Source organism: Doryrhamphus excisus, chromosome 14 (genome assembly GCF_030265055.1).
Source record: "Doryrhamphus excisus isolate RoL2022-K1 chromosome 14, RoL_Dexc_1.0, whole genome shotgun sequence".
Lineage (NCBI taxonomy): Eukaryota > Metazoa > Chordata > Actinopteri > Syngnathiformes > Syngnathidae > Doryrhamphus > Doryrhamphus excisus.
Genome location: NC_080479.1, coordinates 5,259,297 through 5,274,114, shown reverse-complemented (window position 1 = coordinate 5,274,114; position 14,818 = coordinate 5,259,297). Strand labels below are relative to the sequence as shown.

General features: G+C 42.5%; 2 protein-coding genes across 8 annotated transcripts in view; one reads left to right on the top strand and one right to left on the bottom strand.

Annotated features, from left to right (window-relative positions):
- The first annotated feature begins 809 nt into the window (after positions 1-809).
- mgat1b (alpha-1,3-mannosyl-glycoprotein 2-beta-N-acetylglucosaminyltransferase b) lies at positions 810-12,894 on the top strand. Of its 4 annotated transcripts, XM_058048076.1 has the most exons (4): positions 3,997-5,164; positions 6,648-6,738; positions 7,856-8,973; positions 9,178-12,894. In XM_058048076.1, the coding sequence occupies exons 3-4, from the start codon at positions 8,128-8,130 to the stop codon at positions 9,877-9,879; spliced, it is 1,548 nt and encodes a 515-aa protein (XP_057904059.1). In that variant the 5' UTR covers positions 3,997-5,164; positions 6,648-6,738; positions 7,856-8,127; the 3' UTR covers positions 9,880-12,894. The 4 variants fall into 4 exon arrangements, with proteins under 4 accessions (XP_057904058.1, XP_057904060.1, XP_057904059.1 ...); XM_058048075.1 differs by lacking the exons at positions 3,997-5,164; positions 6,648-6,738 and adding an exon at positions 810-1,162; XM_058048077.1 differs by lacking the exons at positions 3,997-5,164; positions 6,648-6,738 and adding an exon at positions 1,268-1,725.
- The window catches only part of vars2 (valyl-tRNA synthetase 2, mitochondrial), a 38,211-nt gene continuing 35,740 nt past the window's right edge, over positions 12,348-14,818 (bottom strand). For all 4 annotated transcript variants that reach the window (XM_058048070.1, XM_058048069.1, XM_058048071.1 and 1 more), the window contains exon 30: positions 12,348-13,201. In XM_058048070.1, coding sequence (XP_057904053.1) covers positions 13,133-13,201 — 69 coding nt within the window. In that variant the 3' untranslated portion in view covers positions 12,348-13,132. The remainder of the gene's footprint in view (positions 13,202-14,818) is intronic.

Genomic DNA, 14,818 nt, shown 5'->3' with positions numbered 1-14,818 from the left:
CGTCGCACAGATATGACGTCACGTAAAAGGCTTCAGCGCTGTTTGGTTTTTATTTAAAATGTAGAAATATATTTAGTTTAGATTTTTTAATGAACTTTACAGTCAAAAACAATAATATACTCGCACATGTAAAAGATGAAAATATTAAAAAACGACGACAAACAAACGTCGGGTTTTTAACTTCAAAGCCTCCACTTCACTGTCGTCCCTCTCACAGCGAGTTGATGCGTCGCACAGACGTGACGTCATCTTAAAAGGCTTCAGCGCTGTTTGTTTTTATTTAAAATGTAGAAATATATTTAGTTTAGATTTTTTTATGAACTTTACAGTCAATAACAATAACATACACGCACATGTAAAAGATCAAAATATAAAAAAAAAGTACAAATTCTCTCTCTCTCTCCGTATGCTGTCGCCCAGCTGTGTTTGGACTGGTGGCCAGCCAATCACAGGTCACGTATAGACAAACAACCATTCACATTGCACTTCTCGTTCTTATTCTTAAATACATTTTGTTTGTATATATATATAGTATATATATAATGCTAATTAAGGTAAGCAGGAAATAGTTTCATCTGGAGGAAAAAAACTTATAGTAAATATTTAAAAATTGTATTTTTAATCTCACCTTCATGTTAAAATGTTTTGTGTGAACATTTACGCTGTTTGGAACGGATGAATTATTATTCCTATATGAAATTTTGATTGTGTAACGAATGAATGACTCCAGCCAGGTTTCCACTATGTTTTCGTCTGACTGATCTTCGGCTCGACTCGGCCGGGATCGTTCCACACGAGTGAGCAACCCGGAAGTGTAGTCCAATAAAAATGCCGTCATCATACACAAGTGCTTCAAGTATCCCGAGGTCGGAGCAGCTGGAGCATGAGAAACTAAACCACGACAGCCTATGGGTTCCTCGCTGCCGAGGGACGCCGCGGACACACAACAAACATTGTAACGTAGAGTATGTTCCGTTCATAGCGGCGACGCTGCGGGGCCGGAGGTGGCTGTACCGACGCGGCGTCTGAGCCGCGAGTCCCAGCATCGAGATGAGCCGTGGAGGACATATGGAAGCGGACGCAAGGATGGCTAACCTCAGCTAACCGTGCCGTGTCTCGCTGTGAATCTTTGCACAATGAAAGGCAGACCGGCATGTTCGAGGTGAGTGACTTCCCGCCGCGGACCGCTTCGACGGCGTCCGTCCCGCAGCCATCAGGCTAACGTCACGTCAGCATAGCATGCTAATTGCTTGTTTGGGGCTTTTACGGTCTCCTTGGCGGTGTACCACCACGGGAGGCGCTTCGCACTTCTGGCCGCCACTTAACGAGTCGTGTTTGCGGCGAGCTTAGCTTCAGCTTTGGCGTCGGGTGGATTCACGGAAGCGGCCGGGTGGCCTGAAAATGACAACTTGATGAATAAGCGTTAATTACGGGATGGAAAGTGTACGATAACATGGCCGGGCAGTCACGGAGACTCCGCCGCGATGTGACGTCTCCGCGGGCTGCTGGTGTACCTTCCACCCTTCCAGGCAGCTCCACGTCTGCGTGAAGGAAAAGGGGGGCGTTGAAGGAGGATTTCAGCCGGTCTGGGTTGTGAGGCAGCTCCGGTTCCCTCCCACCGCCCATCCTCCCTCTTGTCCACAGTCATCACCCTCTTTTCGGCAAAGCTCAACTTTGCAACGGCTTTCTTTCCAAAGGGACGGCGGTGATCCGATCTCAGGCCAGGTACCGTTTTAGCACCGGTTGTTGTTGATTTAGATGTTTGTACTTCTAGCCCTCATTTTTCATGTGTGTTCTGTGAAAATAGACATTTTGTCAAATGTAAACATGACTAGATATGTTTAGAAAGCGTGGATGCGTGGAGTCTATTCTATTCTATATCAGATGGCTCCAAATAAACCAAAACTAAGAGAAAGCAGGTGTAATCTGACAGGAAAAAGTTGTGATTCTAGTTGAAATGGTGAAGAAAAAATATTTAAAAATGTTTTAAAGTCGATGACATGAGATAGTTAAAGTTTTTGGAACATTTTTGATTGATGTGACAAGAAGAAAATGTACAAAAAGTTGAAATAGTTCCAAACTAGGGATGTCCCGATCAGTTTTTTTTTTTTTTTTTTTGCCTCGAGTCATTTGATTTTGAGATCCGATATGTCTATAATACAATAGAACAAAAAAATCAACAAAAAAAACCCTATAAAAATGTTTTAAAGTCGATGACATGAGAAAGTTAAAGTTTTTGGAAAATGTGATTGATGTGACAAGAAGAAAATGTACAAAAAGTTGAAATAGTTCCAAACTAGGAATGTCCCGATCAGGTTTTTTTTTTCTTTCGAGCCATTTGCTTTTGAGTATCGTCCGACACTGAGATCCGATACTTCTATAATACAGTAAAACAAAAAAAACAGAAGAATCCAGGATGTCCCTTGTTTTTCATATTATTCACCTTATTATAACATTTTCCATTTAAAATAGAGGAGTAGGTAGCTAGAACAATCATGTAAATATTATATAATGTAATATCAAATGAAAATGTCATCTAAAAACAAACATTTGCTTACATTTGCATGTAAGCAAATAAGAAAATAAAAGTGCCCAGTATGTTCTCTATCTTATGGAGCGCTGGCATGTCATATTGGGGTTCCATAAGCTCCATAAGAATACCAAATCCTGGGTTTGATACAAAGGCCGATGGTAGGTCACTCATTGTTGTCATTGGGCTAGCTTGACTGTGATGCCCAGCTCCTTTTGCGTCGCCCCCTCAAAATGTCCTGCAGCGTGGGCTGAGCGGTGTCGGGCCGGGTTGCCAGGGTAAACTGGCTGTATTGTGTCTGGTGTTTGTCTTTGAGGCGTCGTATCAGGTTTGTTGTGCCAAATGCAGCCACTTCCTTCCCACATCTGGAGATGTTTGTGAGGTTTTTGTGTCGGTCATGAACGAACGGATCAAAAGAACTAGTTCTTTTTTGTGAACGCCCCTAAAATACCTGTTCAGTCGCAAATGCTTTTTTGTGATTGGCTGGAGAGTCAGTTCACCTTTCCTTTTGACTATCTGCGTGCTTGCCTGTCTTATCCTATCATCGCGCCTCGCTCTGTGGGTGGGTGGGGTTAGCTGACTGAAAGATCGAGACCGAGAGATTGACCGACACTCGTGGGCCGTTCATTCTTTCTACATTTATATTGTTTATTTTAATATTTTTGGTATGTTTAATACTCATTTTCACTGTCTGTTGACATTTTCTACTTTTTATTATTGTTTTTAATGCACCTCAAGATAGTAAAAACCAGTAAAAACCTTATATTTTTTGTTATTCCTACTATAGTAAACCTGGGATATATCGGATTCAATTGTTCCCACTGGTTTTGTCCGATATAAGCGAAATCCGTTATATGCGTATACCGGAAAATGTCCGTTTTACGCATATATGGGATTTATATCCGGTATATGCGTAAATGGGATTTTATCCGTTCTAAAAAGGCACTTCCTTGACTATGTTTCCAATGTACCTGGACTGGCCAATGAAAAGAGACGTAAGGTCATGAGAATTGAACTTTATTGGACTCTGAGCATAACAAATTGTTAATTAAGCTAGGCCCTGTTACGCCCGTCAGGCCTACGTTATTTCCAATAGTGAGGTTAAGATCTCATTCACTGCTGTGCTAGTATTATTGACGTCACTCACTTTTATATTTGTCCTAAATCTGGAGCCAGGAGAAAGACAATAGCCAGTGACATCAACAAGATTAGCATAACGATGCGATGAGGGAAATTTCATGGAAATGCATTGGAACGGGACTGGAGATTTTGTCCGAAATAGGCGAAATCCGTTATAAAAAATCTTTTTTATTGGAAATGCATTACAGAAAAATCGGTTCTTTTTTATCTGTCCGTTGTGAGCGAATTTCCGATATATCCGAGTCCGATATATCCGAGGTTTACTGTATAATTTTATGTTACAAGGATTGGGGGGGGGGGTGCAGCGGTCACAGCGTCGGAAGGGCGGGTAACGCTGAGACGCTCGGATCTGGAGTGCTGTCATAACACATCCGATTTCAACGTACATCATCACGTGTTGTTGCGCGGTTGAGTCGGAACGAAGTGATCCGGTTGACTGAAATGAACGGTTTTGCCCGCCACTAAAATACTCCAGACCGTAGACCCGAGTCGCACGCCCAGCTTCGAGCTGCTTCCGCGTTCCGCTCGGCTTGACGGCATTCAACCAGTAGTCACGCCGTACATGTTGTAGTATGTGTGGTACGGAGTGAAGAGGTCTCACTCTCTGCCGTCTCATAACTATACATCTGACAATAAATATACATATATATCCGAGTCCTGATCGGGAGATAACGTCCGATTCCCATTGAGTCTGAAAACATTGCAAAACTCTTCATGTAATTGTAAACTTGGTTAGAGCACTAAGTCAAAGTCTAAAATTCATTCATTGGCCAGCCAATCCCAGGGCACATATAGACAAACAACCATTCACACTCACATTCATACCTATGGACAATTTGGAGTGGCTAATTAACCTAGCATGTTTTTGGAATGTGGGAGGAAACCGGAGCACCACGCATGCAAACTGGATGGCTGAGGGTGAAATTGAACCCGGGTCTCCGAGTTGTGAGCCCTGCGCGCCAACCACCCCTCCACTATGCAGTCGGAACCAGTATCACTGAAATTGAAACAATGGCCAACCCTAGTCGCCACTTGAAAGGGTTCTGGTTCAGGTTTGCTGAAGGTTTTTGTCGTATGAACCCCAACCTGAACATAATTCCAACCTAGGCTAGTCCTGCCCTCCAAGTGTGTCCCATCCATCCTTACAGGATTATTGGGTCTATATTTGTCCTGGCTAATTGGATGGGTTTAGCCTTCCCAATGCTGCCGAGCCCACGTGTAGTCAAAGGGGTCCATGAATGTGATGTTCCAGTAAGTCATTACTGCCACCAGAACACCGCGTGGTACACATTGGTGACCCGCAGGCTGTTTACACGGACCAGAGAATGTCCACAGACCTTGCTCTTTTTTTTTTTTAGAGGAAGTTGAACTTTGAGCGAAAAGCAACTCTGATATTGACGAGGGTCATTTTCTGCACTGTTCGGGTTTGGGTTAGGCGGGGGAACTTCATCTGGAATTTGGGCTTCATTAGCCGTCATCCAAACCAAACATTCCGTAAGTATTATTTTACTGTGTTTTATAGGCAATGTCTGTTTTTGATGTTGTATGGACCATGTACATAAAGTTGATGATTATTTTCATGTATGTTAATATGGAGACATTGCAACTGCAACTTTAAAGAAAATACTTTGACTGCTACAGGAAGTACAATACAGTAATCCCTCACTACTTTGAAAAATACTAGTCATGCTGTTTTGTGGTTGGATATGGCCTACTAGTCCAAATGTACATGTTTAAGCAAATATTTTGTATTATTTGCCTAAATTGAGCATTTCAAACATAAAAACGTACTAAAATACAAATACAGTTGTCCCTCGTTAATGGCCGTTCATTTGATCTCGACCCCAATTAGGATCCTTTATGAACTTTATGACTATTTTCACACTTAGTAGGAGCTAACAAGAGCTTGCGTCGTAAAATGGTGGGCTAAGCAAAGGCAAAGTGGTGAAGAAGAATCCAAGTAGTTTCATGGGCCTTGGAAGACTCCTCTGAACTTTGACCTTCTGGGTCTCGGCTTTGGAGTTAATCTCAAAGTTGGAGCAGGATGGGCTTATCAGGCTGTCTGCTCGGATAAAATGACTGACGCATGATCCACCATGCGGACATTTAGCATTTAGCATCTGGAATGCAGTGTTTTACAGTACATTATTGACTATTATGGTTATTTTCATACTTATGGTTCAACTGTCAGTATCAAAGTATCAATAAAAATGTCATGTTTATTGTGACTAAAATTGTCATGGTTGTCATAATCTCGCCATTGTTAAATGTTCTCAAATGTCACTGGTGTCACTGGTGTCACTGGTCCGTGAGGTTATCCTAGTCCGGTTATCCATCACGGTTTTATGATGATGAAAAAAGGTAATATAAACCATGGAGCGTTTTACCATGGTTAATCATTACTACATCTGGTAAATATTACTATAATAATTATTATTAGTAGTATTTGTATTTCTTATTCAGGTCTGATCTGATTTGGAGATCATTTGACAATCGCCACGTTGACAGGAGTTTTTCCTTTTTATACAATCTTTCCAAATGACTTTTCCCAAAACAATGGTACCCATGGAAAGGAATATTCCAATCTCTTGTCTACATGCGCCGCTATAATCAACCACAATAGTCAATGGGGCATGCCCAGTAAAACGTAAACATCGACTTCTCCGAGTTTTTCTTCCACTTGTTGGAATAACTCCATATTGCCAGTTTTTCCTTCGTCCGGTCTTGAAATTGAGTTTGGATCAAAAAGTTTGGATCTTAGCGGTCCGGTGCCGACTGCTGACCTCCATTTTTAAAAGTGAAGAACGTCTGGATCTGCGTGTTACGTCATATCGGAGCATGCGCTGAAAGAACACACCTGGGAAAACTTTCAACAGGAAAAGATACAATTAAATGATTATAATTAAACTTGGGACATGTTTTATATCGTTACATATATGTTCTTTTTTTAATAAAGTTTATTTTGGCTCTCTTTTAGGTAGTATGTCTTTCCTCTGAACATTTAGCGTTTGTTGCTTTGAGATAACAGCCGTTGGAGGATGGCCTTGCTAACTACTGGAGCGATATCGGTAAAAGTACCCTTGTATTTATGTAGTGCAGCTCTTAAAAGTACTCAATTCTTTTCTCTCTTTACTATGGAGGACCAAAACTGCCAAAATAATAAATAAATAAATATATAAAATATAAAAGCAAAAATAAATACAAAAATAAAAAACAAGATTCAAAAATTAAAAATAAATAAAAAATAAATGTAGAAATAAATACAAAAATAAATATATAAATAGAATTACATATGAATAAATAAATAAAAGCACTCTGCTCTCATATGTATTTATTTCATGCTGCAGACAATGTCAGCTTGAAATGCAGAAGGAAAAACTATTCAAATGAGGGGGCGGTCCTAAGTGTGTCTTGGCTTGAACTGTTCGCCTATTGGTTGATGGACATGTGAGTGCGAAAATCGACTAGGTATGCCTGCAAACGGCCACAGCAAGAGGAAGTCACCACACCACTCTCAATGGCGGTAAATATGGCTGCAATCTCCAGCTCGGACACCGACTTCCTGGTGGAGCCCGCCATTATTGTCCCGGTAAATGTATACTTTTCTCCCTGTATACTTCCTCTTGCTGTGGCCGTTTGCAGGCATACCTAGTCGATTTTCGCACTCACATGTCCATCAACCAATAGGTGAACAGTTCAACCCAAGACACACTTAGGACCGCCCCCTCATTTGAATAGTTTTTCCTTCTGCATTTCAAGCTGACATTGTCTGCAGCATGAAATAAATACATATGAGAGCAGAGTGCTTTTATTTATTTATTGATATGTCATTCTATTTATATATTTATTTTTGTATTTATTTCTACATTTATTTTTGTATTTATTTTTTATTTTTGAATCTTGTTTTTTATTTTTGTATTTATTTTTGCTTTTATTTATGTATATATTTTTATTTTTGTTTTTATTTCCATTTATATGAATTTTTTGTATTTAATTTTTTCATTTTTTTTTCATTTTTGTTTTTATTTCCACTTTTATTTATTTATTATTTTGTCAGTTTTGGTCCTCCATATTTACTGCGTGAACAGATGTTATGTTATGTTTGTAATGATGTCATCTACATCAACGTCCATTTGCTCCTTCTTTCATTTTTACTGATTTGTGTTTTTTCTGCTGTGTTTCCAGGACGATGGCCAAAGGATAACACTGAATGAGTCACATCCCCTCTACCCAAAGTGACCCGGTTTACCCCCACCCTACCCCCCCCTTTCCTTTTTGTTCATCCTTACCCTTATAGAGTCAATAATATGATTGTGGGATGATGTGATTTGACATCAACTTCCTGTCCAGCCAAGCTTTCCACTTGGGCCTTTTGGATCAGATCTTTGGCCCGAGCACGTTATCCCTAGCTGGATCTTTTCCTCAGTTCACCCCCCCCCCCCCCACGTCCTTGGGCCATGGTTCGAAAGAAGGGTTCCTTGATACTATGCGGTGCTTTTCTGTTTGTTGCGTGGAATGCCGTGCTGCTGCTCTACCTTTGGGGTCGCCCTCCAATTGGCCGCCTCGGCGAAGGTGGCGGCGCCGAACCGGGAGGCAAAGAGGAGTGGGATGTGATCGGAGGCAAAGGAAGCCCGGCCAGCCTGGCGGGTGAGGTGATCCGCTTGGCCGAGGAAGTGGAATTTCAGCTGGAGACCCAGAAAAAGCTACTAAAGGTGATCGAGAGCCACAAGGCGGCCTGGTCCAAGTGGAAAGACGTTGGCAAAGGACAAACGGGTGTCACCCAAAAAGGCCACTTGGATGCCGATCGTCAGCCGCCAAAGCCTGCGCTCCCGTTGAACGACGAGGCGGACACCAAGGATCCAACTCCAAAACAGACGCCCCTGACTTCAGCCGCTCCAGATGTTGCGCACCAATCCCACGTCAAGACGGTCAGCACCGGAAACGGCCAACTGGCAACCTCTGCCAGCCCGGAAGTTGTCATTCCCATCCTCGTCATCGCTTGCGACAGAGTCACCGTGAAACGCAGTCTGGACAAACTCCTTCAGTACCGCCCTTCCCCACAACTCCACCCGATCATCGTCAGCCAGGACTGCAGCCATGCCGAGACCGCCAGTGTCATCGACTCGTACGGCCCTCAACTGACGCACATTCGCCAACCGGACCTCTCGGACATCAGAGTACGACCCGAGCACAGGAAGTTCCAGGGCTACTACAAGATTGCCAGACATTACCGATGGGCCCTCAACCAAGTGTTCGGCACGTTCTCCCATTCCGCCGTGGTCATCGTGGAGGACGACCTGGAGGTGAGTCCAGGGTAGAACCACACGGTCATTTTGTCTCACACTCTTTTTACTGCTAGCTGCTAGCGACTAGCACTCAACTAACAAGTTAAGCTAGCAGGCGCCACACCAGATCAGTTCCCAGACCTTCTTAAGTACTTTGACCTGATCTTTGTAGTCTTCTTCATCCCGTCATTCAAACCAATGAGCATTCCCGTTTATGTTCAGGTGGCTCCAGACTTCTTTGAGTACTTCAGAGCCCTCTACCCAGTCCTGCGCTCGGACCCGACCCTGTGGTGTGTATCTGCCTGGAATGACAACGGCAGGGACGCCTTGGTGGATCCATCCAAAGCCGGTCTCCTCCACAGGACAGATTTCTTCCCGGGTCTGGGCTGGATGCTGCTCAAGGAGGTTTGGGCCGAGTTAGAACCCAAATGGCCTTCGGCCTTCTGGGACGATTGGATGCGTCAGCCCGAGCAGCGCAAGGACCGCTCGTGCGTTCGGCCAGAAATCTCCCGGACTATTACGTTTGGGCGGAAAGGGGTCAGTCTAGGTCAGTTCTTTGACCAGTACCTTCGCTATATTCGACTCAACACGGAATTTGTGCCTTTTACCAAACAAGACTTGTCTTATCTGCTCAAAGACAAGTACGATGACCGGTTCATTCAAGAGGTTTACCGTACGCCGCTGGTCAAGATGGAGGAGCTGCAACATGGGGGAACGTTAAGGGGGCCGGGGCCCTACAGAGTCAAGTATTCAAGCAGGGACAGTTTCAAGGTTCTGGCCCGAAATCTGGGGGTGATGGATGACTTGAAGTCCGGGGTCCCACGGACGGGCTACAGGGGCGTTGTCAGTTTCCTCTTCAGAGGTCGAAGGGTGTTCTTGGCTCCGCCAGAAGGTTGGACGCAGTACGATGTCAGCTGGAGCTGAGGCGGATGCTAACAAATAGTCCGAGTGGGAGCACGGGGGGGCTGTGAGCTGGTCCGTTTCTCACTCAGGATCAGCTGGCGTGGAGGCCACCTCAGAGTTCAACTTTCCAGCTTTGAACCACGTTTGGCAAAGTGCCTTGCTTTCCAGTCCCGTTAGCTTAGCTGTGTTCTTGCATTCCGTTGGTCCGTAGCGCTCAGCCCCAAGGTCACAGCGGCTGTAAATAACCTTGGCGGGGCGGCACCGTTGGGATCGGACACGGCCCCGAAATGTCATGGTTCAGTGTCCGTGATGACAACGTGGAAGCCAAGAATGGGAAGAATCGTCACTCTGGGAACCGACTCCTCGTTCCGTCTCTGCAACTCATTCAGGGGTGTCCAAAGGGTGTCCAAGGGGTGTCCAAAGGGTGTCCAAAGGGTGTCCAAAGGGTGTCCAAAGGGTGTCCAAAGGGTTTCCAGCCAGGACGCATCTTTACCGCTTTGGGATTTGGGAGATACGCTGAGAAGTTCGATGTCGAAAAGGCCTGTTATTATTCATAACAGCTTACTCTTTCATATATATATATTTTTTCTATCGTTTTATTTTCTATATATTTCTTCTGAAAATAATCCCAGTCATTTCTTGTATTATGACTTCATCGTCATATTTTCACTTTATTCTCATTTTCCAAAAATGTCAACTTAATTTTTTATGATTTGTTTTTTAAATATCAACACTCTGGTGCTGAAATGACGTTCTTCCTCACATTATTACTCATTTATTCTCTTAAAATTGACACTTTTTCTCACAAGAAGCCAACATGTCTCCCTTTACTTTTGACTTTTTATTCTTACTTCTACTCAATTCCAATCATATTTTCACTTCATTCTTATCAAAACTTCATTTTCCCAAAATTTTCCATAATACAGTCATCTCTCGTTTATGGTGTTTATTTGGTTGGAGACTCCGCCACAATAAGTACATTTCCTGAAAGTAGGATGCCTTATTTCCCAGGGAAGATTTTTGTAGTTGGGATCATAGGAAATCTGTTTGCTAGCTTCTAAATACGCTTTAGCATTAGCATTAGCATTCATTCACACGCATTTGCTACATTTAAGGATGCTGGAAATGACACTGAAACATCTAAACATCTACATTTACCTCAAATGACAAAAGGGATGTCTGAACGCCCCCCCCCCCCCATTGCTCATAATAACACCTTCATGGTGATTAATGATTAATTCATTTAAAATGTGATTAATCTGATTAAACTAGACACCTGCATTAGACCTGGTGCCCAGTCTTGTGTACGGTGTTGAAATTTGAACCAGGATGTGGCGAAGGGGGGGACTTTCTTGTGGGCGGCAAATGGTCCCCAGGCTGCACCTTGGACACCCCTGATCTGGAGGCTTTTGCCTTCCATGCAACCACTGTTCTTATTTATTGTTCCTCCAAGTTGGTCGGGGAACAAGACTGTAAATGTGGAGTTCAACCTGTGCATCTCATTCCCGTCATGCTGGATTCTCTACGTTTTCCCAAGAGTCTTTGCACCCTCACCCTCACCACCAAAAGCTGAAAGAAAGCAGCGCACACGCTCTTTCTTCTTCTGTGCTACAGTAAACCTCGAATATATCGGACTCGGATATATCGGAAATTCGCTCACAACGGACAGATAAAAAAGAACCAATTTTTCTGTAATGCATTTCCAATAAAAATTCATTGCATATATTGGATTTTTTATAACGGATTTCGCCTATTTCGGACAAAATCTCCAGTCCCGTTCCAATGCATTTCCATGAAATTTCCCTGGCATATATCGGATGGCCGCATCGTGGCGCTCCGATTCGCCGAATGGTGACAGGCCGCTATACGACGTCATTTGCAGCGTTTGCAGCGTTGCCTGCGCGTCCAGGTACATTGGAAACATAGTCAAGGAAGTGCCTTTTTAGAACGGATAAAATCCCATTTACGCATATACCGGATATAAATCCCATATATGCGTAAAACGGACATTTTCCGGTATACGCATATAATGGATTTCGCTTATATCGGACAAAACCAGTGGGAACAATTGAATCCGATATATCCGAGGTTTACTGTATTTGACAGATGGAGAGTTCCGGGTTTGTCATTTTGGTAGATACCATTACCGACCATCTCTTGGTTTGATTGGTTGGTTGGTTGGTTGTCCACTGTGGCGTTAAAAGTCCAACGTTCCCGTGTCCTATTTGTCAAAGTTCAGAGTGTTCTGAATCGGAATTTGACCACTTGAACTTGGTTGGTCCGTGACCAGAGTGAAGGATGAAAGTTGGACGACTTTAGCCAAGCAGAATAACGTTTGACGTTGGCACCCTGGCGGGGGGGCGGGCGGGGGGCAGTTATGGCTTGACCACTTGACATCCCAAACTATGGTTTGTTGAAAAACCAATGATTGTCTGCTTTTGTCTTTTCTTTCAATGATATGATTATCACTGTACTGTCAAGCTTTGGGGGGGGGGGGGGTGTAATCCACGATCTGTCATATCTGTACGGTGATATGAAAAACACTGCCCGATGCGTTTGTAACGTTCAAACATTGGAAATAAAATCAACTATTTTGATATTTGTGCACATATTGAATCGGCCTCTTTGTATGTGATGACCTTAAAGGGGACTTTACTATTATGCTAACTTTCTTGTTGTGGAGTTTATCTGGCTTACAGCCACGCCCATATAAGGAAGTCTGCATACATCGTTTATCATCAACTATATCGTTTATGAACAAAGTTAGCAGCACAGTCAAGAATTCTTTCTCTGCACTTTGCAACGTGACCAAAGACGGGAGAGTGGGCGTGCCTGGAGGCGGAGCGTGGGTGGAATACGCGGGAAGGAATACATCCAAGCTTGCGTCCGTCCATTCGCATGTCACATGTCGACCACGTTAGCCTGACACGCTAATGCACGCTCTACGACGAGGACTGTTCTAAAGCAGGTGCTCGTTTTTTTTTTAGTGGGTCGCAACACGTAACATACATTCTACATACATTCTACATACATTGTACATTGCACAACATAACATACATTTCAAACATTCAAGAGAAATTAAAAATAAAAAAAAGGTTTTTAGCATGTGTGAGCAAAGTGGCATTCTTTCATTTTCCATGATGTGCCCCCCCCCACTGGATAAACGCTTGCTCTAAACCAGGAGTTAAAAAACTAAAACCATTTCTACCATGATTGATTCTTGTTATGATTATGATGAGATTATGATTATGATTTCCTGCTGGTGGAATATCATTCATTTGCAAGTCTGCAGCACCTTCAGCTGATCCTCGATTGTCCTCAATTCCTGCTTCAAGGCCGACACCTGAACACACCAGGAAGACACGGAAGAACACATCAGTTGCTTTTCACTTGGTCAGGACAATTTATATTTGGGCATTTTATATTTCATACAGAGCAATAATACAGTGATCTCCAGATTTGCTTTTTATATATAAAATATGTTTTCTGGAATCGATTGATTCAGCCTTTTTATTTTTGGAAGGAACAGCAGGCGAGTGGTTAGTGCGCAGGCCACACAGCCAGGAGACCCGAGTTCGATTCCACCCTCCGAGTTTGCATGGGTTTTGGCTTTTCTCCGGGTACTCCGGTTTCCTCCCACATTCCAAAAACATGCTAGGTTAATTGGCCACTCCAAATTGTCCATAGGTATGAATGTGAGTGTGAATGGTTGTTTGTCTATATGTGCCCTGGGATTGGCTGGCCACCAGTCCAGCTGGGATAGGCTCCAGCATGCCCCCACCCTAATGAATGAATGAACTGTTTTCCTCCACGTTTCCTTACTAGGTTTGTATGGTTCTCATAATGTTCAGACTTAAAAAAAATAATAATTTCTTTACCACTAAAAATATATTTTATTTATCATAATATCACAACGTTATTCTTGCAGTATTACAACTTTATTCTCTTCATATTTTAAATTTGTTCAAATGACTGCTGATTTCTTCCATTTTTGCTGTTTTATTTTGAAATGTTCTTGTTAAACGGTATCGTGACAACCTGGCCTCCCCGGACCCCCTTGGTCTACCTGGTCTACTTGGTCTACTTGGTCTACTTGTGCTTCTCACTGCTTGTCACAATTAGCGCTCCGCTTTCCATGTCGTTTTCACCTCTAAACGGCATTTAGACAGGCAAAGTATTAAACTTTTGCTTTCCATGTTGTTTTCACCTCTAAACGGCATCTAGACAGGCAAAGTATTAAACTTTTGCTTTCCATGTTGTTTTCACCTCTAAATGGCATCTAGACAGGCAAAGTATTAAACTATTGCTTTCCATGTTGTTTTCACCTCTAAACGGCATCTAGACAGGCAAAGTATTAAACTATTGCTTTCCATGTTGTTTTCACCTCTAAATGGCATCTAGACAGGCAAAGTATTAAACTATTGCTTTCCATGTTGTTTTCACCTCTAAACGGCATCTAGACAGGCAAAGTATTAAACTATTGCTTTCCATGTTGTTTTCACCTCTAAACGGCATCTAGACAGGCAAAGTATTAAACTATTGCTTTCCATGTTGTTTTCACCTCTAAACGGCATCGAGTCAGGGCCAGCCTATCCTAGCCCGTCTTTTACTCACATGGGAAACGTGCTGGTCGAAAGAAAGAGGTGCTATGTTCTAATGTTCCAAGTTGGGCCTCCCATCCAGGAATTACAGCTATATTCAACTATATATTCAACTATATATTCAACTATGTATATATTCAACTATATATTCAACTATATATTCAACTATATATTCAACCATATTTTTTCAACTATATATTCAACCATATTTTTTCAACTATATATTCAACTATATATTCAACAATATATTCAACTATATATTCAACAATATATTCAACTATATATTCAACTATGTATATATTCAACTATATATTCAACTATATATTCAACTATGTATATATTCAACTATATATTCAACT